This window comes from Panicum virgatum, chromosome 7N (assembly GCF_016808335.1).
Source record: "Panicum virgatum strain AP13 chromosome 7N, P.virgatum_v5, whole genome shotgun sequence".
Lineage (NCBI taxonomy): Eukaryota > Viridiplantae > Streptophyta > Magnoliopsida > Poales > Poaceae > Panicum > Panicum virgatum.
In genome coordinates this window covers 712,286-739,249 of record NC_053151.1, presented here as the reverse complement: position 1 = coordinate 739,249, position 26,964 = coordinate 712,286, and the positions used below count along the sequence as shown (strand labels likewise).

Here is a 26,964-nt window from a genome sequence, read left to right as displayed (position 1 = left end):
TGAATTTGTCTCCATCTGTGTAATTAGTTTTTTAATTAAACTATATTTAATACTTCTAATTAATGTCAAAACATTAGAATAGTGAGGGGCAAAAATGTTGCCAGGATCCAAACACACCGTCGGTCTCTCTCCACTCAAATGCCAGGCCCGTTCGCTTCGCTTCCGATTCCCCAGGTCGGCTGTGAGGCCAGCGAGAGGTTATTTAATTTTATTGTCGCGGTTCCTTCCTCGGAAAGGCTAGCTAGCACACAACTCTCGCCCTCACACACCGATCTATGGCAGGGATGGTGACGGCGGCCGTGGTGGCGCCCTTCCTCATCGTCATGCTCTGCTTCTGCATCTTTCTCTGTGCCATGTGGTACCGCGGCGGTGCGCGCGGCGTGGGGATGTGGCTACTGTTCGGCGGCGCTGGCGGAGGAGCGGACGCGGCGTGGTGCTACCAAGGCAGTCCGGGCAACAAGTCTATGGCGAAGCTGCCGCGCCGGGAGGTGGGCGAGGGCGAGGTGCTGGAGTGCGTCATATGCATCACGGAGCTCGCGGCCGGGGAGACGGCGCGCGTGCTGCCTCGGTGCGGACACGAGTTCCATGTCGACTGCATCGACATGTGGCTCAACACCCACTCCACCTGCCCGCTCTGCCGGGGCGCCGCAGGCGACGACGACGACCCGCACGTGCCGCCAGCCGTGCCCATCCCCGAGGTCGCCCCAGAGCCACCGAACTTCCCCACCGACCTCCTCTTCTTCGGTTCCCATGACGAGGTCAGAACTCTGAACCTGTCGCTCGCGATAGCAGCCGCCAGCCTTCACGGCGCCTTCTCTGCACCGCAAGAAGGGCGGTAGTCGACGCAGGCAGGCGGGTTGCGGAGATTGAGCGAGCTGCTGTAGAGGAGTCGTGTTCTAGTACACAGTGGCGTGCCATATGCATAGTTTGCAATAGTATATAGTAGGGGTAAAAAGACCCGGCTTTTGGGGACCAAGTAATCGGCCATGAGTTCATAATCTGCATTTCCCGATCCACCTTGTCTTTTTATAATCTGCATGAGATCCAAACTAATTACAGATCTCTTTTACCTGCCTAATCGTGTGATTAGCTTTTCCCTTACCTTTTGTTCTAATTTACTTAGTTATATTATTATTATCCCCGCTTTGCAATCAATGGACTAAATTATGGGGTATTAATCGTCATATATCAGAAGCTTTGATCACCAATCAAGAAGCACCGACTCTATTAATATGCAGTTTAACACATGCAAGGCTGACATACAAATATAAAGTTTATATTACTAACATGTTGTATGTACTAGAGATGGTTTTCTGTGGTTTAAGTTGCGTTCTGAATTTTTTTATTGCCCTTTCATCTCTCCAATGATTGATTCATAATCCAAAGGTCTGTGTTGAATTTGGTTGCCTTTGAATGAATTTGCTGCATATAAGTTTGAATTTGACTAATTTGATGTACGAAGGATACACTGGTAGTGATAGTTGATATGGCCAATTTGCTACTGTTCTAATGTCGCATGCATATGTTGATAGTTCTAAAGCTTATACTGACTATGGGATCATGCCTGCGTCCATATGCTATTATGTACTAGCCATGGGAACCATCATGTGCATAAATAGAGAGGAACGTGATGTTGTCCATGAAAAAGAATTTTTTTCCCATGCTACTTATATAGTATCATGTGATAAAGGTGTTGAAACAGATGTCGCTCAATTGTTGCAATTCATAGCTGCAGGTCTAGTTCCTAGCATTGACAAAACAAAGGGAAGCTCACACATGTATCCCGGCTTCGTATACCTCCTAATGGGCTGGCCAATTTAGAGTGTGGCATGGCATAGTAATAAGATGAATCAAATCTCTGGATCCGGACAAGTCCGGCCGGATCTCCCCCTCCTCCTCATCCATCGGTGTTCAGTCAAGGAGATCATCCTCCTCGGTGGAGGAAGAATCCCCGGGGCACCCATGACCGTTGGCGAGGCCGGCCGTGGAGCCAGGCGCCATGCCGGGGCCGATGCCGTTCGGGAGGTTGGAGGAGGAGCCACTTGCACCGAAACCTGAGCCTATGCCGTTGAGGAGGTGAAGACCGGGGCGGCAAGCCGCGGCCTCACTGGCGTCGCGGCGTCAGGTAAGGAGGCCGCGGCCCAGTAGCGGTACGGCGGAGGGTGGGAGGCTAGTCTCCCCACCGTCATTGTAGAAGGGAGGCATGTTATGGCGAGCCGCCATGGTGGCGAAAGGTGCAGATCCGAAGCCCAGACCCCAGCACGGCGGGTCCATTGCCTTCACCGGAGTTGGTGAAGGAAGACGAGGCGTGGCCCTGGTGGAGAGCATCTCCGCCACGTGGGAAGACCCGACCTCCAATGGTGGGCAGATCCACCCATGGTTCGGGCAATACGCCGGTGGGTATGCGGGCTTGGTGGATGCAACCACTGGGGCCGTGGTCGGAGCCGGTGCAGGCGCAGGAGTAGGGGCCGGCGTGGGCGCGGGCTAGCCCTTGCACGGCACGAGAGCGGGCAAGCCCTTGCACGGCACGGGAGCGGGCACAGAAGGCGATGACGGATGCAGGACGGAAGGGGAGGGGCCACAATGTGGTCGTCACGGAGGTGAGCCAGAGCGCGGCGGAGCATGGCCCGGACGCGCAAGACGTTGACCACACCGTGGTGGGTGGCATCCCAGACATCGCGGTCGACGGTGGTGAAGAGGGAGGAGACGACGGCGTCCAAGGTATACACCGGCATCTCTCTTACCTAGTTCTATGTCGCCGGCGTTCTTCCTCTTTCTTCTTTGAAAACTCAGTGGTTCAGGCATGCTTGATAACATGTTGTAAACTAAAAATGATTGTGAATCTGTAGAATGAATCTCTTTGTATTTCCATTGATAAGATTGTACAAATGTATACATGGTGAACGGGTGGCAACGCACCCGTTCCTGGATTACAATGGTTAGAGAGAGATTAGAGAGAGATCTTTGAACAGGCGTCTGTCTTGAGTAGGTGTCCATTCCATACAGTTGATTCTTTATGCATGATGTTCACCATTGATCTTGTGCAGCGGTTCCTTTGATTCATGAATGGATGAGATCATCCCTCTAAATCTTTCATAACAGACTCAATGACAAGCAGAGATCTGGGATTCGGACCAAAATTCGTCCAATTCAAAAGGGCTAGAGATAAAAGAAATCTGGCCAAAAAATTCGGCCCAATTTGAATTTTCTTGATGGTTGCTGAATATTGCTTTTCTGTATTTCATTTTAGCTATCTATTGATGATAACGTAAAGGAATTGGCTATGATGATAGCCGGTCCATCAATTGCATTGATGAAGGAGGGCTAATCAACATAGCAGTCACAACTTTAGAAGGTAGCATCATGAGGTGCTCAGTTTTTCTTGAGAGCAATAATTAAATGTTTTGATAATTGATACATCACACTTCTACATGGTTTGACTATACTTTACCTACTGTATAAATATTCCAGTAGAGCTATTGTAAGTCCTTACGATTTTCCAGTAATATTGTTGCTATTCATGGTTAGGATGGAGTAGCGGGTTGAAATTCCTTATACCATGCCTATACTGATATTTTGTTTAATCATATGGAACTTTATGATGTATTTACCATTATATGTGGCATCTTAAAGAATTAGTTTCAGAAGATATCTGTATTTTAAAATTTTAATGTAAGCAACCTCACTAGCTTCTTCAGTTTTCATTCAGCAAGACCTCTGGCTTCTTAACTGATTCACCCTGATAATGTTCCATGTCATATCTCTTTCTGTTTACAAATTTATGCGATGTTGGTACATATATATTTTTCTCATATTGCCTTTTGTGTACATTTTACCCTTAGTTCTAAAAAAATGGAAGAGTGTGCCTAGTTAGATTCCTGAACTTGATCCATTGTGAGTTAGTGACTATTCTACTCGTCAATGTCTTAGGTCCCACCAGTTAATTGAACTAACTGGCACATGACAAATCTGGTGCACCTGATGAAAATGAGACACCTTGTCAGACATCTTGTTAACTTTCGCACAGTCTTGTTGCAAATAATGGTTGATTTGATGAAGCTTTCTAGCAAGTATTATTCTGTCCCACTACAGTCACATTATGTCCACAAAATGCCTGCCATTGGTAATATGGCTCATTTGGACCAGTTGTATTCACCATTTTGGATCCTTAGAAGTAGTATGTACATTTGTGATTCTTTGCTGTTCTATACATGATGCTTATGCTTAGGACTCTTCCTGATTATAGATACAGAACTTCAGTCCTGTTCATATAGAGATGTGGACCAGGTGATTGACCATATAATTTCAGTAATGAAAAATACAGGGCCATTTCTGTAGCTACACTGGCAGTTCCTTTTTCTTCTGTGGTTAGTTTATTGCATAATCTTAGAAGGATGTAGGCGAGACTTGTAAATTCGTGAACACGGACCCTTTTTTGTGTTTATTTAGTCGAATGATGACCTTTTGGGCTCTGGCAATACATAAATACGCCTATAGGATAACAACATGGAACTTTCAATGCAGTGTAGACCATGTTATCTAAGTTTACTGTCAATATCTGAAAACAAAGTTCATTATGTTTTGTGCTATTGAAGCCTCAGTTGTTGGTAATGAGTAATGATAACTAAAACCCAAAACAATAACTTCATAGATTCCCAGAGAAACTGTGATCTCAATATCTTTTTCACTTCTGCATATCTATGAAGCTATCGTTTCCGAGTTTCAGTTATCATTACTCTTTGGATAATTTATCCTGTAAATTACATGCTCTTTTTTGTTAGAGGATGCATACTTACATTAGTTTTTTATTTTATTTTTGAATCAGACCTCCAGGTTTCAGTTATCATTACTCATTGGATAATTTATCCTGTAAATTACATGCTCTTTTTTGTTAGTGGATGCATGCTGACATTAGTTTTTTATTTTTATTTTTCAATCAGACCAACTTGAAGTATTAGTGCAGAACTGCTGATCCCAGGTTTATCCTTTTGAACATAATTCAGATTAAAAGAGCGCTGGAGGATTGTTAGGTAAACTCTGATATATTGTGTGCTATAATTTGTTAACTGAAATCAGAGGAGGCAGCTCTAGATACGCTGTGTGCAGTTTGAATATGTGTTTGTTAGTTAGATTATTTCTATTTATCAAATACAATGCATACAGATGATTTTCGGTCTCTGATGATTGATCCCAAGGTAGACAGGTGCTGAGACTATTTGATACGCAATAGGAGTTACTCCCTTTGTCCCATGAAGGGTGCAATGCTAAAATTTTCCAGATAGATTAGTGTTATTGGCAAATGACCATAGTACCAAGTAGTTCTTTTAATCCCATTGATTTAGGCATAGAAGGTATTCAATTTCCAGAGTTGGTTAAATTAATTCCTAAAATATATATTTGAAAGAAAAAAGGCAGGTAGTTATTGCTAGGATTGCACTCTGTAGTATTTTTTTTTTGAATCTTAGAATTGCACTTTTCATAGGACGTAAGGAGTATTATTTTTGACTATTTTGTTGCATGGGCCTTTCAGATTAGACTTCCGGGTCTCTCTTTTCAATGTTGGATGTTTCCATTTCCTACTCTCTTTTTTTTTCTGTTTTGCAGGAATGTTTGTGCAACTTTTAGTTTTGTTTCATGGACTTATCCACAACTGTTAGTTTCGTTACAAATGCAATTTGGTTTCAGCATGGCTTATGAATCACCTGCAACTGCTAGGGGTTAGGATACAGATGCAGCAGTTATTGGTAAAGAAACCAATATATGAAAGCTAGGGCAATTGCGCTCAAGTTTGGATGCTACTTATTGTGAACTTACTTGATGATGATCAGAGCCTGCTGCTTTGTTATGGGTTAGCATTTTGATCTGCAGTCAAAGAGTATTAAAGCACCCTCAGTATTTCCGTGACATTTTCCCAATGATGTCAGGTCTTAAATAGGTGCATCATCCTTTGAGGTGGAATCAGGTGGGTCTGTTGGGAGAGCAGCACCAAACTGTGCTTCTTGAGGCATTGATTTATTTGAAGCAGAATCAACAGTGTCCGTGGAGGATTGGACCTCCTGCTGTCCTAAAACAAACAGCTCTTGTAATTTCTGCCTAACAGCCACTGTGTCATGCTGTTCTTCATATGGTGGATTAATGTGTGGATGGTCATCATTGACAGAATCTTGCGTTTGCTTTCTGTTCAGTGGAGTATCAAAGAGTTTAATTGGGTGCTTTTGTTCTTTTTTTTTAAAAAAAATGGAATCATGCACAGGCTAAAAGGTTAAAGACACTAGTATATGACTGAGTTTGTTTCATGTGTTGGTTTGAATCCTTGCCTAAACAACCGAACATATTTTTTGATGCAAGGAATGGTTCCTGGGCCAAGAGCCAAACCAGACCAGGATTGAGTTGAACAGCCGGAACCACCCAATCCTGGCCCTGAACAGTTCCTGGGCTGGAACGGTAACCGAACGAGGCCTAATTTTTCTTTCTAGCTGGAATTTTTTCCCTGCCCAAAGTGCATAAGCTTTCCATCCAGTCTGAATTCTGAACTCTGAACTGAACAAGTACAGGAAGTCCTGTTGTATTTGTGCTGCTGCAATAAGCTTTCCATCCTACCCCTTGTTTAGTTATAAATTTAAAATTCCAAATATATCACTCGAGGGACCGTGATATTTTTATGCGAGTTGGATCGAAGTTGCCATGCAACTAAGATTAGCGCATTTAATCGCTTCTTTTTGAGCGGTTCCGCCACACTGCCGGAGCATAATACCCTACGTCCACTTGTGTGTTGTATTGCTTGAGTTGGAAAGAAGTCTGTGTATGAGCGTTGTCCGGGGAGCGAGCGAGAGAGTGTCCGAAGGGAGTAGATGTCCTAATCTTAGCGTGTGCTCTCCCTTTTATAGTCCAAAAGAGGCATGTACATAGCCGTTGGGACCCCGACAGGTGGGCCCAGTGTGGATGTATTAAATAACATAACACAAAGAGCATTATGATGCTATGGTCGACGAAGATCTCATCCGGGATTCCTCGTGCTGCTGTCGTGGATTCTCTGACCGGGCAGATCTTCAGACCGGCGTGCTCGTCCCGTCTTGTCGGCGTGGCGCCTGTTGCTAGCGGAGCAGGCTGCGGCGCGCATACCAAACCGGCCGCGAAGCTTGCAGCGTAGACGACATGATGGGGCATGCCATGCCGTCGCCTCCATTTAATGCGGTGGACAGCCGCGCGCGCGGCACCTGCGGCTTCACTGTGTGCCTCGGTAACTCGTGACCCGCTGTGCGGTCATTCGAGCTTACCTCGGCAACAGGCGAGCGACAGTGTTGTCTGACAAAGGCTGCCCCGCGCGCAGCGGCGCTAGGGCACGCTTCAACCACTTGCATTTAACGCAGTAGGTGGGCGAGCTTCTAGTGGATGACTCGCGCCCACGCCCGCGATGCGGGACACGTGGCGGCCCCGGACCTCCCCTGGCGGGGAGCTGGCTCCGCGCATCCAGGGGTCTGGATGGGCATGTGGAGGTCCCGGACCCGCCCGCGGGGTCTGGGCCTCCGGCTGCTAGCGCTAAGTGCTCCTTCCAGGGACACGTGGCGACGCCGGACCCTTCCCCGAGCGGGTCCGTGGCCATTGTCCCGCTAGTTGGATCTGGACCATTGGGCCCCACTGCTCAGCCTTTTAGGTGTGGTTATGGTTAACCTCCCATGTCTTCTTCCTAGACACAGTAGGAGGGGGTACCCCGGTCGCGGGGTATCGACAGTGGCCCCCGAGCCCACCTCGGGGGAGGTACGAACCCGCAGGTGGGGCCACTATCATGACGTGTCTCCGTGCAGCTTGGTTGCATCGGTATACTGCGGTGCGCAGTGGTATATAGGCAACAGGGAGAGTTTGTGGAGCCCTTCTCGATTTAGGATTCGTCTCAGGACAAGGTCCTCAGCCCGGAGCTCCCTACTATGCACAAACCGTTGATGATAGCGCCGGAGCTCCTGGTTGTAATGTGTGTTTCGGATTGCTGCTCGCCACCTTCGTTCATCAACGAGGTCCACGTCAATGCCCCGTAGCTGTTCCTGCATAGACTCATCAAAAGCATGGACTCGCGGAGAGCCCAAGTTGATTTCTAGGGGAAGGCATGCACGGCCCATCTTTCATTCTCCTCCTCAGCCACAGCCACGGCCCAACTCAATCCAATGTGCACATGTGCACGGGTCCATCTTCCATTCTCCCCGCAATTACGGCCCAACGCACCAGCCCACAACCTTCCAACGCAAGGACGCACCCCCCTACCAAACCGGCGGTGAGCCGGGCATTCGGGCGTCCTCTTCGTCGCAGGCGCTCGCAGCAGCCAGTAGCGCAACACGACCACCCCTGAGGCCCTGACGCTTTCCTCCCCGCCATTGCGATTGCGCCGCCGGTGACGCCTCAGCCCGGAGTTCTCAATCCACCAGCCGCCGCATGCGCGTATCCGAGGCCTAGCTCGCTCACGGCCGCGGATCTCTCGCCTCGCCCCGCGATGCATCGTGCGATGCGGCTGCGCTGCCTCTTGCGCCCGCCGCCCTGGCGCGAGCCCGCCGCCAACCCCGCGGCGGCCTCCAGCGGAGGCTGTGGCGCTCTGGTGCGGAGGCTCGGCGCGCCGCCGCGGCCGTGCGGCGTGAATCGTCGGCTTTGCCGGTTCTACAGCTCGAAGGAGGGCGTCGGCAGCGCGGAGGCAGCGGCGGCGGGGAGTGGAGGCGGCAGCGGCAGCGGAAGCAGCAGCAGCAGCGAGCAGGAGCACGCGCTGCTCGGGGAGAGGGACCAGCAGGAGTGGCTCAACGGTGAGCGGTTCCTCATCGGCTGTAAGCGGCGGGAGTCGCCGTTCCTCACCAGGCGGGATCGCTTCCGCAACGAGTTCCTTAGCCGCGTCGTGCCGTGGGACAAGACCGGCGTCTCGTGGAACAGCTTCCCGTACTACGTCGAGTAAGAATGGCGAACACCGGGCATGCACGCCACCTGTTTGCTGTTTTGTGTACGACGAGGCTCACAGTCGCATCGTGTCTTTTCGATTGCCAGCCAGAATGTGAGGCAGCTGCTGAGCGAGTGCGTGGCGTCGCACCTACGGCACAAGGATGTAGCTCTGGAGTACGGTTCCGGGCTGCAGTCCTCCAGTGGGGGGGATACTGCTCCAGAGCTTGCCAGGTACTGATCAGTAATGGAGCTAATGTTTTCGTCAATATATGCTTCCATGTGCCTATATGGATGTTGAGAACTTTTTTTGTTGCTAAAATGCAGGGACTGAACTTTACCGAGAGAGATTTGCGAGGGCACTTGCCAGTGAGTTGCGCGCGTCATTATTAGTTCTGGACAGCAGTGTTCTAGCTCCATATGTAAGATAATCTGCCCCATCTGTTAAATATCTTAATATCTCAGTTTGTGTTGGTCTGTTGGTATCTAATGTCCGACCTTGTAGGATTGTGGTGAAGACTGTTCAGAGAGTGAGGAAGAGGATAATCATGCAGAGTCAGAGGATGAAGGTTCCGAATCAGAGGAGGATGGCGAGGGTGATGAGGAATCTGGTCAAAGCGATGATGACGATTCTATTAAATCCGTGGCAGACCTAAAGAAGCTAGTTCCATGCACTCTTGAGGAGTTTGCCAAGGTTTCTATTTCTATTAAGCTGCAAAAACTATAAAAATATAATGACACCTGACAATTCTTACCTATGACTTTTTATTATCAGATTCTTACCTATGTCTTGTTTCAATATATCTGGTTCCTTCTATTCTATTTAGATTTAGAAAATAATGTGTTTTCTTTTACCTTTACCTAAACCATGTATCTACACAACTAGTTTGTGTCTGATTGGTAGACCTCTAGACTACCAACAATATACTTGTTAAAACTAACACCAGTAGTACTGCATAACATTGAATCCTATTTAAACCTGCCACATGTGATGCTGTTTTCTTTCTTTCTACTACAAACGCTAATCCTTGCTGAGCTGCTGTTTCTTGATTATTTAAATCTTTTGGTTTGTTTTCTTTCTGCCTTACAATTTATACCTTCACTGCTTGTGCTTGCAGAGAGTTGTTGGTATACAGGAAAGTTCTTCAGCAGCAGAATCCTCTAGCACTGCTGAGTCATCCGAAGAAGAGAAGAGATCTCTTCAAAAGGGTAAAATGACTTCATCTTTTTCGTTCTCAGCACTGAGTGTTTTTTCCAAGCTGGCTCTAAACTATATAACAATTATCTGTTTACGCCCAATCTGTGCTTTGTTATGGGATAAACTTTGATTCCTTTGATCATATTTGGCGAGTAGCTATTCCCTCGTTGAGCCTTCTAGATTGGCACAGTGTCCTTTGTTATGGGATAAACTTTGATTCCTTTGATCATATTTGGCAAATAGCTATTCCCTTGTTGAGCCTTCTCAGTGCATTTGGTAGTCTAAGTTTTTCTGTTGTGCTTTGAGCTAATATGTCATTTCACAAGAATAAGTTGGCCTTTGTTTTATGTGTTACCATTGTTGTGTGCTTTGGATAACACCTGTTGGCCTAAATCAGGCACGCACCCAATCACACTCTACAGTTACACTGTTAGGGTGAACCCAAGCACCACCTTACCATAACAACACTTCACTATATTGCAGTAGTGCAGTTATACCATGTAGCCACTCTTTAAGTTGAAGCTTATTTTATGAGCTAGCTACAAAGTACAGCTGTACTGTTAACTGTACATACATCGCTCTTGTACAACATGGAATTCAGGCTAGACTCTTTTATCACTTATACAAAAGTTGTAGAACACTAAATGAAGGCATAGCCAAATTAAATCGTTCTCATTATTGTTTTCAGGAGATAGGGTCAAATACGTTGGAGCATCACTGGTTGTTGAAGCAGATAATAGGTACTTGTTAAAAGCTATGCTATCCTCATTTTGGTTTGTGGGCCACATTTGTTTTGAAATCCTTTTCATTGCTACTCTTTGGATCTGTCTATACCGCATATTATTGGCATTTCATTTTACTAGCTACCCCATTTACAAGGTGAGATCCCTTGGTGTATGCTCTTTGCTGATGATGTGGTGCTAGTTGAAGAGAGTAGGGCAGGGGTTAATAGGAAGTTAGAGCTGTGGAGACGCACGTTAGAGTCGAAAGGGTTCAGACTTAGTAGGACCAAGACCGAGTACATGATGTGCGATTTCAGCGCGACTAGGCATGAGGGGGGAGACGTTAGTCTAGATGGGCAAGTGGTGGTCCAGAAGGATACTTTTCGGTATTTAGGATCGGTGCTACAAAAGGATGGCGACATTGATGAATATATTAGGCATAGAATTTCAGCTGGCTGGTTGAAATGGCGGCAAGCTTTTGTCATCCTTTGTGACAAGAGGGTGCCACAAAAGCTAAAAGTCAAATTCTATAGGACAACAATTCGTCCGGCGATGTTATACGGTGCTGAATGTTGGCTTACAAAAAGGCGACATGTCCAGCAATTGAGTGTAGCAGAGATGCGGATGTTGCGGTGGTTTTGCGGGCACACAAGGAGGGATAGAGTCCGGAACGAAGTTATTCGGGATAGGGTCGGGGTGGCACCAATTGAGGAGAAACTTACCCAGCATCGGCTGAGATGGTTTGGACATGTCCAACAAAGGCCTCCTGAGGCGCCGGTGCGTAATGGTGTTCTTTGAGCGGGTCGATAATGTAAAGAGGGATAGAGGTAGACCTAAACTGACGTGGGATGAGTTGGTTAAGAGAGACCTTAAGGATTGGAATATCTCTAAAGAGATAGCTTTGGATAGGAGCGCTTGGAAACTAGCTATCAATGTGCCTGAACCTTGAACTTATTTCTTTTGGGTTTCATCTCTAGCCTACCTTAACTTGCTTGGGAAAAAAGGCTATCTTGTTGTTGTTGTTGTTGTAAAGCTGATCACAATGATTCAAGTATCTGATCTACGGCACTTGAAATAAATTTTGTATGCTATAATAATGTGAGCTTGTATGATATAAAAAATTTCCATCTGATAGGAATTTCAATGTGTGGGCTTTGTTTATTTGAGATGTCTGTTTATGCATTTGGATACACAATAAGCAGAAGGCTCAAGTAGAAACATGGGTGCACCCTTATTGGTTTTGTAGGGTGAGGCACACACACATTTGTGACCTTATGTGTCTACATGTGCCCATGGCTGTCTACATTCTCTGTTATTTGTGTATGAATGTTCAGTGGTTGTGGTTAAATTGATCCTACCCAAAGACTTTAAAGGTAGTCACAAGACAACCTTTCCTAGTTCTAACTTCCAAACCTATAACTTGGCTTGTGATGAGTGTCAGGAGGGCATGTTTCCACATGTTTGTACTGCATATTAGCTACCCAACCTTTTTCCCTCGACCCTTTTTCTTAGCATGGTTATGGTCTTATGGGCTGTCATACTGATCTAGTATTTTTACACTGATCATAATGCATATCATATATGTCAAATCACAGGATCATTTTGGGGAAAATACCTACTCAAGATGGCTCAAAGAATGCCTATACCTTTATTAGTGGCAGGTGGGTGGATAAGTCTTTCTTGTATTTGTATAGAAAATAGTGCAAGAAGATTTTGACTTTCTTTTGCGGGCATTCTTTGTTGCATGTTATTGCCACCGCATTTCAGCTGAATGTGCCTTGATGCATCATCTTTTTACATAACCATCACAAGTCAATTCGTTTTTTTACTTTTCTAGCTTTCTCAACAAAAATGGAAATAAGGACGAAGTAGTTAAGATTAGAACTATGCAGCGTATTTTTGCACATTGTCATGGCATTAGTTGGCAATATTGCTGTCCTTTGGGGTGGTTGCGAGGGCTGAGGGACTTTGCATTTTAACATTGCTTACACAACAACAACAACATAGTCTTTCAGTCCCAAGCAAGTTGGAGTAGACTAGAGTTGAAACCCAACAAGTTTTAAAATCAGGATTCAAGCACATAAATAGCTGTTTTTCAAGTGCTCCTATTTAGAGCTAAATCTTTGGGTATATTTCATCCTTTCAAATCTCCTTTTATTGCCTCTTCCCATGTTAATTTCGGCCTTCCTCTGCCTCTCTTCACATTACTGTTATACCTTAGAATTTTACTACACAATGGTGCCTCCAGAGGCCTCCGTTGGACATGTCCAAACCATCTCAGCCGGTGTTAGATAAGCTTTTCTTCAATTGGTGCTACCCCTAACCTATCACGTATATCCTCATTCCGGACTCGATCCCTTCTTGTATTACCACAAATCCAACGCAGCATACGCATTTCTGCAACACTTATCTGCTGAACATGTCATCTTTTTATAGGCCAACATTCTGCACCATACAACATTGCAGGTCTAATTGCCGTCCTATAAAACTTGCCTTTTATTTTCAATGGTACTCTCTTGTCATATAAAATACCAGATGCTTGGCGCTACTTCATCCACCCCGCTTTGATTCTATGACTAACATCCTCATCAATATCCCCATCTCTCTGTAGCACTGATCTCAAATACCGAAAAATATCCTTTTTTGGCACTATTTGGCCTTCTAAATTGACATCTCCCTCCTCATGTGTAGTAGTACCAAAGTCACATCTTATATACTCAGTTTTAGTTCTACTAAGTCTAAAACCTTTTGACTCTAGGGTCTCCCGCCACACCTCTAGTTTCCTATTTACTCCTGCTCGACTTTCATCAACTAACACTACATCATCCGCGAAGAGCATACACTAAGAAATATCCCTTTGTATGTCCCTTGTGACCTCATCCATCACCAATACGAATAGATAAGGCCTCAAAGCTGACTCTTGATGTAGTCCTATCTTAATAGGAAAAGCATTTGTGTCGCCATCGCGTGTCTGAACACTAGTAACAATATTGTTGGACTTATTGTTGTACATGTCCTTAATAAGTCCAACGTACTTTGTTGGGACTTTATGTTTGTCCAAAGCCCACCACATAACATTCCTTGGTATTTTGTCATAAGTCTTCTCCAAGTCAATGAAAACCATGTGTAGGTCCTTCTTCTTCTCTCTATACCGCTCCATAACTTGTCTTATTCAGAAAATGGCTTCCATTGTTGACCTTCCAGGCATGAAGCTAAATTGGTTCATAGAGACTCGTGTTATCCCTCTCAAACGGTGCTCGATAACTCTCTCACATAGCTTCATAGTATGGCTCATCAATTTAATTTCTCGGTAATTGGTGCAACTTTGAATATCTCCCTTATTCTTGTATATTGGTACCAATATACTTCTTCTCCACTCTTCAGACATCTTGTTTGACTGAAAAATATGGTTGAACAACTTGGTTAGCCATATTACGGCTGTATCCCTGAGGCATCTCCACACCTCAATTGGGATACCATCCGGGACGATCGCTTTACCCCTCTTCATTATTTTCAATGCCTCTCTGACCTCAGATTCTTGGATTTTCCGTACAAAGTGCTTTTTGGTGTCATCAAAAGAGTCATCCAAGTGAAAGGTTGTGTTCTCATTGTCACCATTGAATAATTTGTTAAAATACTCTTGCCATCTATGTTTGATGTCATCCTCTTTTATCAAGATGTTCTCCATTTCATCTTTAATGCACTTAACTTGGTTGAAGTCCCTCGTCTTTCTCTCACGAACCTTAGCCATCTTATATATGTCCTTCTCTCCTTCCTTCATACCTAATTGTTGGTAAAGATCCTCATACGCCCTACCCTTTGCCACACTTACTGCTCGCTTTGCGATCTTTTTTGCCTCTTGTACTTCTCTATGTTGTCTACACTTCTATCATGGAATAAGCGCCTATAACGTTTTTTCTTTTCCTTAATATTTCTTTGGACTTCCTCATTCCACCACCAAGTATCTTTATCTACGCATCTACCTCCTTTGGTCACTCCAAGCACTTCTGAGACCACCTTCCGAATGCAGTTTGCCATCTTCTCCCACATGTTGTTTGTATCATCTCCTTCCGTCCAAGAGCCCTCTTTGATTACCCTTTTCTTGAAGGTCTCTGACGTCTTCTCTTTCATTTTCCACCACTTTATTCTTGCAATCTTAGTTTGTTTATCCCTACGTGCGTGCATCTGTAAACGAAAATCCGCCACCACAAGTTTATGTTGAGAAACAACACATTCCCCTCGTATCACCTTGCAATTCAAGCATTGCTCGTCTATCCTCTCTTCTTGTGAGGATAAAGTCAATCTGACTACAGTGTTACCACTACTAAAAGTCACTAAATGGGATTGCCTTTTCCTAAAGAAATTGTTCGCTATCATCAAGTCAAAAGCTACTGCAAATTCCAAGACTTCCTCTCCCTCTTGATTTCTACTACCATACCCAAAGCCTCCATGAATCCCCTCGAAACCTGCCCTTGTTGTACCTACATGGCCATTAAGATCTCCTCCTATGAAAAGCTTTTCGCCATGGTTCGGCTAGGCGGCGATTCCGCGGCGCCTAGGCGCGATTAGGCGCTAGTCGAAGCCCTGCCGCGTCGATTTGGCCATAGTCGCTCTTCTAGGCGGCGGCGGCTCGTCGGCAGAGCCAGTGGGGGTGGAGGAGCGCCTGGCGGAGGTCGCCGGGGGGGGGGGGAGCTGCGGGCGGTGGCAGGGGCTTGCACGGGCAGCTGCTGGCGCGGGCGCGGGCGCCCAGCAGAGGAGAGAGAGATGTCGGAGAGGGAGAGGAGAGGAATCGGCGGTGGCGGCGGCTGAGGCTGGAGACGAGCCTCACGAAGGATGCGGGAGTTGGGAGATGGATAGGGTTTGGACAGGTTGCCTCTCTCTTGGGCCTTTCTATGGACTGGACAGGTTGTCTCTTGGGCCTTTCTATCTCCCTAAATCAGCCTTTTTACCTATCTGAGCCCACTATTCAGCTGTTTATTTTTTTTCTTTTAGAAGATAATATATGTATATTAGTATATATATATAAAACGCCTAGGAGCGCCTAGGACCGAGTACTCCCGACTAGGCGCTAGGCAATGGGTCAGCGCCTAGATTCCGCCTAGCGCCTAGCTGAACTTTGCTTTTCGCTAGAAAGTACAGTTCTAACCACGCTATCTAAATCTTTCCAGAATTGCCTCTTAGCACTCTCATCGTGACCTATTTGGGGAGCATACGCACTAATTACGTTCATGACCGTATCACTAACGACAAGCCTAACTAAGATAATCCTATCCCCTAGCCTTCTCACGTCCACCACTCCATCCTTTAGGCTCTTGTCAATTAAAACTCCTACTCCATTTTTATTTGCAGCTGTCCCTGTGTACCATAGCTTGAAACTAGTATTATCCACCTTCTTCGCCTTCTGGCCCTTCCATTTAGTCTCTTGAACACATAAGATGTTTACACGCCTCCTAGTTGCTACGTCAACTAACTCTCTTAATTTACCTGTAAGGGACCCTACATTCCAACTACCTACACGAATCCTAGTTGGTTCGACTAACTTCCTTGCCCTTCGCACCTGTCGAGAGAGATGTGAAGACCCTTGCTCATTTTTCACTACACTCAGGTGCCGATGTAGCGCACCACTCAGAAAATGACGACCCGATCCTTGCTTACTTAACAACGTGCCCAGATCACGACACGACGCGTCACCAAGAGGGAGACGACCCGGCCCTTGCCCATTTAACACCATACCCGGATTCCGATATGACGCGTTGCTAAGAGGATTACGTCCCAACGGATTTCTCTTGGGTTTCATCTCCATTAGAATGGCTAGGTTCACTGCTGGCTCGCCAAGCCTATCGCACCCTCCTCCTTTACCAGGGCTTGGGACCTACTATGTTGAGACAACATAAGCGGAGTCAGGGCCGTACCAGCAAATTCGGGGGCCCTGTGCGAAACAATGGACCGGGGCCCTAGTGGCCTAGTACAGGATCATGAATACTAAGCAATAGCAGCCGGCAAGCACGATGTGCTGTGTGAAAGCACAAATGTTACAAGTCACACGTGTGACTGCCAGTTAAATCATCACAAAAGGCCCAATAACTGTTTTTTTGTTCCGAAACAATTTTTTTTGTTGCTAGAACAATATTTATTGTTTGAGCAACAAAAAAAATTTCCGAAAAAAAGTTTGTTCTAGCAACAAAGCATTGAAGGGTCTGGTTTATTAGGCCGATTTTAAGTCCAAAAGACGGAATCTTGGAGAGGTTGGGATGCTGTGACAGGTCCACTCGAGATCACACACGTGACCCCGAGCAGCACCCATGTAAAAAGAAGTGACAAGTGATATGTTTACGACGATTTATCTTTTAGGAGCAATTTGGGCCATGTTTTACCACAAATTGGGTCAAACAATCAACTAAATTAAAGTCTTTACATGACTATATCTGATGTATACCTAATATTTTGGGGGCCCTTCGAATTCGGGGGCCCTGTGCGGTCGCACGGTCCGCACGTGCCCGGATACGGGCCTGGCGGAGTTTATTTTAACATTGCTTGGTACATGTAAATTGTACATGTCACCACTTCTTTGGAAACGCTTGTATTCTTATACTGCTTAGTTTTATAAATGAGACATAGATGCAGAATCTTATATAGTTACATACACTTGCTTAGCCTTATTCCCAACATTGGTTTTGATGGATGACTTGGTTTCATGGTTGTATTTCCTTATATTGCATGCTCGAGCCTTTGCCAATGGGGGATGCATTATTATCTCTCAACATTTGTAAGTACAAATCCTTTATAATTGAACATTCTTCTATCTATTATAATTGCAGAACTTTATCAAATGGACAGCGTGGAGAGGTGTATGAGATCAATGGTGATCAAGTGGCTGTTATATTTGACCCTCCTGAGGAGAGGGTGGCTGATGGTAACAAAGATGAAGTAGACAAAGTGCAAAATGCTAAACCAGCAGTTTACTGGGTTGACAGTATGCTTCTAGTCCCAAGCGTCCATATTGCTATATTCAGTTTGGACATGCCTGCAATTTAGCGTTCTTTTCTTTTTGTACTTCTAGCTCAGGATATTGAGCATGACCATGATACTCAGGCGGAAGATTGGCATATTGCACTGGAAGCACTTTGCGAGGTATTTTATCTGAATATAACTGTTTGTATATAACTTGTATTATCTTGATATATTCCTTTCTCGTGTACATGCATCTGCTTGCATAGGTTCACCACTCAGTCTGCTGTACAAGTGACAATATTCACGAGTGTTTGAGTCCTTATGATTTGCTTAATAAACTTATCTATAATGTTATGCTTACAAAATAGGTACTGTCATCTCTACAACCAGCCATTGTTTACTTTCCAGACAGTTCCCAGTGGCTGTCTAGGGCAGTTCCAAGATCAAATGGCAGAGAATTTGTTGAAAAGTTAGAGGAAATGTTTGATCAACTTACTGGACCTCTAGTTTTGATATGTGGGCAGAACATAACAGAGGCATCAACAGCAGCACCTAAGGATAAAGAACCTGTAAGCCGTATAAGCTCCATTAGCCCTACCTGCTTGCACTCAATTATATATTTTGTTGTTGGTTCTTATGTGGGTTCTGCTTAAATATAGAGGACTCTGCTGTTCCGTAATCTGGCTCGTCTGTCTCCACTGGTAATTTTCTTGCCAACCTGCTAAAGAAGATATGCTTGTTTTCTGATCCTCCCCTGTTGCAACTGGTCCAGAAAACATTTATTCTCCCAGTTATTCATGTATTTGTTTCTGCACATTTTTTTTTTACCACGCAAGGTGCCTAACTAACTTTTAGTTTTTCCATCTAATGCTTCTGGTCGTAATAGTTGCAATGATAGTGACTCGTGATGAGAACCAAATTAGTAACAATTTATCATGCTGATGTTGCTTAGCCCATTCTGCCGAATATTCCTGTAAGCGCTCTTTATTGTGGTTGATGTGGCGGCCATATCATTGGCACGAAGCCATATTTTTTTTATAGTTGGTTGCCGTTGCCCGTTGGATAATTTACTAGTTCAGGATTGTATCTAAACTAGATATCATTATGCTTGGCCTAATGGCATGCTTGTTTTAGAGAGAAAAAAGTTGCAAAAGCAATGCCTATTTATGTTTATCCTTCGTGAGTACAAGCTGGGCTTTTATCATTATATTCCTGCAAAGCATGGCCTTATTCTGCCTGGTTTGAAAATGAATTGTGCAAGTTGACACTACTTTCTGGCCTTTCTAGTTCTATAGGTGCATAAGGCTGCACAGTCAGGCCTGACAAGATTCCTTCATCCACCCTTTTTCAGTGTTGTACTGCATTGCTTTGAGGTGTGATTAGTACAAAGAAATTTACTTATTCTAGTAAAAATTACCACTACAGCTATTGAAAGGGGCTACTAATTGATTTATGCTCTCTCCAGTAAAAGAAGAGTGTTTGTGCCATTTTGGGTTGTTTTCAATCAGCATGTTTACTCTGACCATCGATATCCTAGATTGGTTGACATATAATTTATTAATATTATAGCTTTGCTACATTTTGCATATACTTAATACTCATAATTAGTAGTCTTTGCTACATTTTGCATATACTTTATACTCGTACTTAGTAGTCAAAGTAGCATGTTGGTGACTATCGGTTTCCAAAGTGACCTTTTTGTGACTGGAGAGTATTTTGTCAGGAGCAAAGCAGACGTGCTACCAAAAGCCACTGCAATGCCAAGTGTAGCGATAGAGAGCAACGAGGGCTTCTAGATGGCCTCCTTGGCAATTGCTGAACTGTAGTTTAGCCAGTAAAACAAACTAGGTGTAAAGGAAGAAAAGAAGGATACACCAACTTTGTGTCACTTCCCTGCATTGTTGTGCAACTTTAAAGCCTGCTTCTTTTAAATTTTAAACTGTTCTGAGTAGCTTTTCTCTTTCTTAGCACCATATCATAGTTCATTGGCATGGTGGATTGCAACAGCAGTGCCTAAACTCCCTATTACTATGAAATGTATTCAGTCATCATCCTTGAAGTGGCTGGTAGGGGACCTGAAAGGACGGAAGCCTTCAAGGTCCAGTGACATAACGAAGCTTTTCAAAAATAGATCATTTATTCCTCTTCCAAAGGTAAGCTGACATCCTATCAGTTCTTTATTTCCGAAGTGTTGATATGTGAAACATGTTGACTTCACTCACCTGCTGACATCTGTTGATGATGTCTCCTATTTGTTGTTACATCAATATCTGTTGGTGTCCAATAACTTGCTCACCGCATGCTCTCCTACCTTGAATAATAGGCAGTGGGAGCTTGCATAACTCAGTTGACGAGGCCCTCTTGTTAAAGGTAAACAAATAGTACGCTAAAGTTCTAATATGAATTAAATCGCATGTGCCATCATAATTTCCTTGCGTTTAGGCCATTGTTTGTGATATATTTCCATCGTAACTGCAGAGGAAATCAGAAGAAGTTATGTTCCACTTGAATGGGCGGTGCATTTACCTAGTTGGTTAGTTCTGAACTTCCGATACTTCTCTGTTGACCAAGTTATATATTGATCTGTCGTATCGCCTCATCAGAAATTAATGCGTGAGTTCTTACTGCAGGAATGATGGGCTCTGGAAAGAGCACGGTGGGAAAGATATTGGCTGAAGTTTTGGGCTATTCATTCTTCGACAGTGATAATTTGGTAGAACAAGCAGTTGGCATGTCTTCCGTTGCTCAAATATTTAAGATTCATAGTGAAGCGTTTTTCAGAGAGAATGAGGTAAATGCTTGCTGAATTTTATTTGCTCTTTGACAACTTTTATATATCTTCTTATGTAATTCGTTGAATTGTTATTGTCATTTTAGTAATGAAAATAGAAAGCCTTATGGAATGACACTTTCATGTTCCTCTGCTTTCCTGTGTTGCAGAGTAATGTCTTGAGGGATTTGTCCTCAATGCGGCGATTAGTTGTTGCAACCGGAGGTGGTGCTGTTATTAGGCCAATCAACTGGTACTAGAATAACTTTGGTTTCCCGTCTTGTGATTTGAACTTGCTGTTTGTTCTCAGAAAAATAGTAATTATGATTGCTTTCCTTTTTTAAATAAAAAACAGGAATTACATGAAGAAAGGTCTATCTGTTTGGTTGGATGTGCCTTTGGATGCACTTGCGAAACGTATTGCTCAAGTGGGGACTGCTTCTCGTCCTCTCCTAGACCAGCCATCTGACGATCCGTACACAGCGGTATTTATTTTCATCCTTAAAACTGTTATGTTTTAATTTTTCCATCCCAACTATAACATTCGTCAGTTAGTCAGGCACTCAGGCTTCCAGCAAAGACTTGCAATGAAAATACCCTTAGCTTTCCACTACTCGTATCTTGTCCTATTGTCTGCTATGGTTAAAATGCACGAAGAGCTAAACTAAGTTTGCTTCAGGCTTTCACGAAACTGAGCATGCTTGCGGAGCAAAGAGTTGAGGCTTGTGCGAACGCCGATGCAAGAGTCTCTTGAAGGTACTAATCTCGTTCTATCAATTTCTGCCCCCTTCATGATCCCGTTCTATGACATATACTATCTCACTGCATTTATCTGTGCAGAGATCGCAGCTAAGCAGGGCCACCAAGATGTTTCTAAGCTGACACCGACTGATATCGCCATCGAGGTATTGTACCATCATTTTTCAATTGACACATTACAGTGTGGTCACAGTTCAAGTATTTTGGCCCTAATCTGCAACCATTATGCATTTCAGGCGCTACTTCAGATTGGAAACTTTGTCAATGAACATCCCACAATGCATGGCCAAGTTAGTGACTTGTAAGTTGATTCTCAGAGCCGTAGGATCCAGACCTTGTAGAATTTCGACCCCATGTGTAGCAGTAGAGTACAACCACTCTAAAGTGTTTGTTTGTTCTTCTTCAGTTTGAAATCTGAAAAGGGATGATAGAATGAAAGATACCCTACCTGCAAAAGGGTAGACCATAGAGCAACTGATGGATGGAGCTAACGAGAGAAGCTCCACGGATGAAAGAGGTTTTTACAAGTTGGTTCGACAAGCTTTCTTTGCTCCGAGGAGCTTGTTTTAGAGACATGATGAATTTGTACAAAGTTCCCACAAAATTCATGGTAAATGGGTTGTTTTTTTCCTTTAAATCCGAGTAAGAAAGCAATCTGTAAGGAGATCATTAAAATCTCTCTTATGTCAACCAGCTATATTTACAAGCACAATAATATACTATATTGATCAAAAACTTTTAAAAACAATTCTGATCTGAATCGGGTTCGACGTACCTCTCACGCTGCACCTATTTGTCGGGATCGAGCAAGGTGGGAGGAAAGATACACCTATAGAAATTATGAGTTAGGAGATAGTTTCTGCCAATTCACAAAAGTTTTTATCGCCGTGATGTTCTGGCTACCCACCTACCCGCATGCTATACCCATCACGTCATTGTTCAATCGCGCATGCGCGCCCCCCTGCGACCTCGGCCACCGCCCCTACCTCCTGCACAGCTGTGCGCCGCTGCTACCGTCCCCACCTCTCTCCTCCCCCTCCCGATGGCTCAGGGAAGCCTCAGGTCCCCTGTCGATAAGCGCCCGTCCACTACAGCTGCCAAGGCGCCTCGGTGACTCCCCCCGCCGTGATGAGAGCGGGCAAGCCATGAAGCCAGGCCGACGAAGTGCGTGTAGAAGATGCCAACTTCTCGCTCTGCAGGGAGGCATACTGTAGCACATGCACGTGCTTGAGGGCAGCCTCCTCCCGGCTCCGTGTCATGGTTGGAGGATTGATTTTAATTTTTGTGCTAATCGATTGGTCGTTGCTTGATTGCTTTCTTTAGGGAGGGTCACGTGAGGCAAGTAGGGAGGCAGAAGCTTGAATTGATGTTTTACTTCATACCTCCAACGGATACGGAAGCATCGAGGCCGCGCCCTCCGTCGCGAAAGTGGCGACGCTTGTGGGCCTTGAGTACTATCACAATGATGGACAGTCACAATGATGGCGACTCGTATGTGCTGTGATGCTTCGTTGGAAAAGAAGAGCAAAGAAGACTGGCCTCACCCACATCAAGGAAGCTCCTGGCGCCGATGCGGAAGGCGTTGCTAGGCTCGGAGGGGAAGTCAGCACGCGGCGGAGGTGGTGTGTGAGAAGCCCGAGTGGCACAGCAAGTATACCGCGCCAGTTCGGTGGCATGGCGGAAGAGATGTTCCGTTCGCCGGCGTTGTAGGCGAAGGAGGGCTCGGGGTAGGGGAACGTGGTGCGCACGAGCACCGCGAGAGCGTGAGGATGCTCCTGGGGTAGCTGTCGTGCTCGGTCTCCCTCTGGGCTGGCCGGTCCGCGGTGAGCCCGAGCTCGCCGGCGGCGGCGTAGAAGGGGAACGGCGTCGGGAAAGGGTTTGGGTTCGATTCCGCGCGCGTGGAGCTCAACTGGAAGGTGGAGAAGCTTCTGGGGTGGTTGAATGGAGCAATGCAGGGCTGTGGTGGCCGGTCCGCGCGAGCTAGATCTCGCCGGCCATGGCGGACGGCGGGAGGAGGAAGAAGGAGGGGAAGCCGCGCGACGGCGGGGCTCTGGGGGTACTTATAGGCCAGAGAGCACCTGGGCGAGGGGAGTGGCGTCTGGGGGAGGCTGGTTTGGTCCGCGGTGATTCGACGGCGAGCGGGCGGAGCGAGCAGGCGGAGCTGCGCATGGCGGGGCGGCGTGGCAGCTCGGGAGGGCGTCTGGGACGCGTGTTAGCGTGGGGAGGTGCCAAGGGGCAGGCCGGGTGGTGCTGGAGGGGTTCCCCGGGTCCATTTGGCCGCGGACGCGCCGTGGACGAGGTTCACTGGCGGCGTACGGCGGGCGGCGGGCGAAACAGAGCACCGGGAGGAGAGAGATGGAGATGAGGGCATAACTGCGATTTCTAAAAGTTCAGGGACCTATCGGTAAACTAAAAATATCTCCTACTTAGAGGGCTCAAATGAAAAAGTGTTGAATATCAATTTTGCATAACTTTTCAAGATATACAACTTTTGTGTTATGCAAATTTTCATTTGAAGCTCAAATTTTGAACTATTTGTAAATTTTCAAACTTTCACAAAAGAGATTTGGTTTTATTCTGTTTTTGATTGATTTTTGGCTGAAGTTCAATTGAGCACATGTCAATTGAAGTACCTCTCATGAGCCAACTAAAAATTTGTGCACATTTTTGAATTGAAATTTGAGTAGCTTTTCACTCCTTTTTCTTTCTCCTTTAATTTCTTTTGTATATTTTGACTTTTATTGGACCCTTCTCTTTGAATTAATTGCCCACATTTTTCTTTTAAGTTTAAATGAGGTACAGTGATCTGTATTTAAGTGTACTGACACCTGAGGTGTCACAACCTACCCCCCTTAAAAAGAATCTCGCCCCGAGATTGGATGATTGAATTTAAGTAGGGAAAGTGATATACCTGAGGTGGAGCTAAGAAAACCCGGATAATGTCGATTAAGATAATCTTCCGTCTCCCAGGTGGCTTCTTCTTCAGTGTGATGAGACCACTGAATTTTATACATTTTTACCACCTTTTGACGAGTACCTCTCTCTTTTTGATCCAAAATTCTAAGTGGATATTCTGTATATGAGAGATCGGGCTCCACTAAAATTTCTTGTTGATCGATGATTTCAGTAGGAACTCGAACACATTTCTTGAGTTGGGATATGTGGAAAACATTATGGATGGCTGTGAGTCGTGAAGGAAGTCGCAAACGATAAGCCACAGGTCCACATTCTTCAGTGATTTCATATGGCCCGACATAGCGAGGTGCTAGCTTACCCTTGACTCTGAAACGTTGAACGCCTCGAGTTGGTGATACTCGTAAATAAACGTGGTCACCAACCATGAACTTCAAAGGATCTCTTCTTTTATCAAAATAACTCTTTTGTCGAGATTGGGCTGCTCGGAGATTTGCTTGTACTATTTTTACTTTTTCCTCAGCCTCGACCACTAACTCGGGTCCAAATATTTGACGTTCTCCAGTCTGGGACCAACTCAAAGGAGTTCGACACCGTCGACCATATAAGGCCTCGAATGGTGCCATTTTCAGACTGGCCTGATAGCTGTTGTTATAAGAAAACTCAGCCAAGGATAAACATTTGTCCCAGTTCTTGTCATAATGGATGACACATACTCGAAGCATATCCTCGAGAATTTGATTCAACATTTCGGTCTGTCTGTGGATGGTAAGCTGAGCTGCAAATTAATTTAGTTCCGAGAGCCTCTTGGAGCTGCTCCCAAAACCTTGCCACAAACTGAGGACCACGATCCGAGATAATCGTTTTGGGTATACCGTGTAGACAGACAATCCGATCAATATAGATTTCAGCATATTTCTTGGCTCGATATTCAGTATGCACTGGAATAAAATGAGCGGTCTTTGTGAGCCTGTCGACGATGACCCAAATGGAATCATGATGCTGAGAAGTATTTGGTAAGCCAAATACTTCTCAGCATACATGCAGAGGAACTAATTTATGGTAGTTATGAAAATAACAATATTTAAAGTGGCATACTTGTCATTTTCACTACAAGAAATATATGGCACTTCTGCGGTTAAAAGTTTTACTGGAGCCTGCTTAGAGCATTATTTGCTCCCTGGAATTTTGACAGATCTTATTGAGCAATATAAAACACATTTCATCCATCCCTTATTTTGCCTCATTATTATTTAACCATTTATTCCATTTTTGGCTCTCCATTGAAACAGCGACAAAAAATCATGGAAAAATTCTACAAGTCCATTTAGACAGTAATATTACCACAAGCAAATTGATGGAATTTTTGGAGCAAGATTCATACCACTTTTCTATTATCTATTTTATATATTTTTTACAATTGTCATTTTCAAAACACCAAGAAAAAGTAATTACTGTGCATGAAATTATCTATCTAAGGTGTTCTTTCCATAACCATGCCACCATTGTTTTTATAGATTTTTCTGAGCAATTTTTATATTGTATCATTTTTCACTCAAAGAAAAATAAATAAAATCAATGTTAGGGGCAGATCCATGTTCAGACAGTAAGTGCTAGGGTGGACAAAATCTTTAGGTGATTAAATATTATGCAATAATCCCACTATCATGTGGTAGAACTGTCCAATTAATCCGATTTCGGCACGACAATCCCTCACCTCTGAAGCGATCACACACCTAAATCGGGTCAATTGTCAGTGTGTCGGGTTTCTCCCGATACGACCACGTATTCAGGATCGAGGCGAACATATTCGTATGAAGACAAGCCCAGAGATTATAATAGTCCATAAATTTGTCAGTCTGTCTTTGTTCCGAAGGTTCCGTCTTTGAGAGGAATGGGGTGCCGAGGCAGCCTCATCCTATATAGCGTGAGCTCCATCCGAGACCAAGAGCAGAAGCGAGGTGGCCTCGATGGTGGAAGCCGTATTGGTCTTACCACGAGGCGATGCCGCATGTGCTCTAGAGCCGATGTGTCACACCCGTGAGGTGTACACAACGTAGCCAACATGTAACGAAAGCAGCTTCCCAATGCACAGGTAGAACCATGCAAGCACTCGTCAAAAGCGCGAGCTCGAGGCCCGCACGAACTGAAGGGATACTGGCGCCAAGAGTTGGCCGCACTAGAGCGGGGGCCTTCTGATAGTCACATGTCCATCACATCTCATGCACCAACGAAGCGCAACGATCAAGCCATCCAAAGCATCCCACTGCGCTATGCACGGCGAGTCTAGCTCCCTGTGAGGGCGGCAGCCGAAGGATCACAGAATGCGAGAACGAATGGTTTCAATCCATACACCGACGTGCATCCGGGCAAGAAAAACCATTGTGCATCAAAATTGAAACCAGAAATCTAATGATGGTTATCTAATGACGGTGATGATTTGTGTAATACACGTGGGTAATGAGGAAGCATGCTTTGTATGGGGGAGGAGAGAAGAGAGAAGGGTAAAGTGGTCAACCGACGTTTGACTCAATTTTTCTCCAAATTTTGTATTCAAACTCGAAAAATTTTGAATACAAAAGTTGTTTAAAATTCAAAACTCTACAACTTTTATTTCAGGCACTTTTTCATTTGAGGCTCCGTTTGAAAGTTAAAAATTCAAATTCGCGTATAGTTTGAATTCACCCTATACGTTTCAAAATCCAAATTTTTCTCAAAATTTTGTGTGGCAACTTGAAAAA

At 44.9% G+C, this 26,964-nt stretch overlaps 2 protein-coding genes and 1 pseudogene across 2 annotated transcripts; all 3 read left to right on the top strand.

Annotated features, from left to right (window-relative positions):
* The first annotated feature begins 5 nt into the window (after positions 1–5).
* Positions 6–1,071, top strand: LOC120681715 (RING-H2 finger protein ATL74-like). Its single transcript, XM_039963337.1, has one exon. The coding sequence runs from the start codon at positions 276–278 to the stop codon at positions 837–839; it is 564 nt and encodes a 187-aa protein (XP_039819271.1). The 5' UTR covers positions 6–275; the 3' UTR covers positions 840–1,071.
* Positions 1,072–8,330: 7,259 nt separating this feature from the next.
* On the top strand, positions 8,331–20,466 carry LOC120681731 (annotated as a pseudogene).
* Positions 20,417–21,738, top strand: LOC120682916 (shikimate kinase 2, chloroplastic-like). The gene is made up of 6 exons (XM_039964932.1): positions 20,417–20,572; positions 20,722–20,804; positions 20,907–20,968; positions 21,392–21,456; positions 21,547–21,611; positions 21,717–21,738. Exons 1-6 carry the CDS (start codon positions 20,417–20,419, stop codon positions 21,736–21,738), a joined length of 453 nt encoding a protein of 150 aa, XP_039820866.1.
* The last annotated feature ends 5,226 nt before the right edge of the window (positions 21,739–26,964 follow it).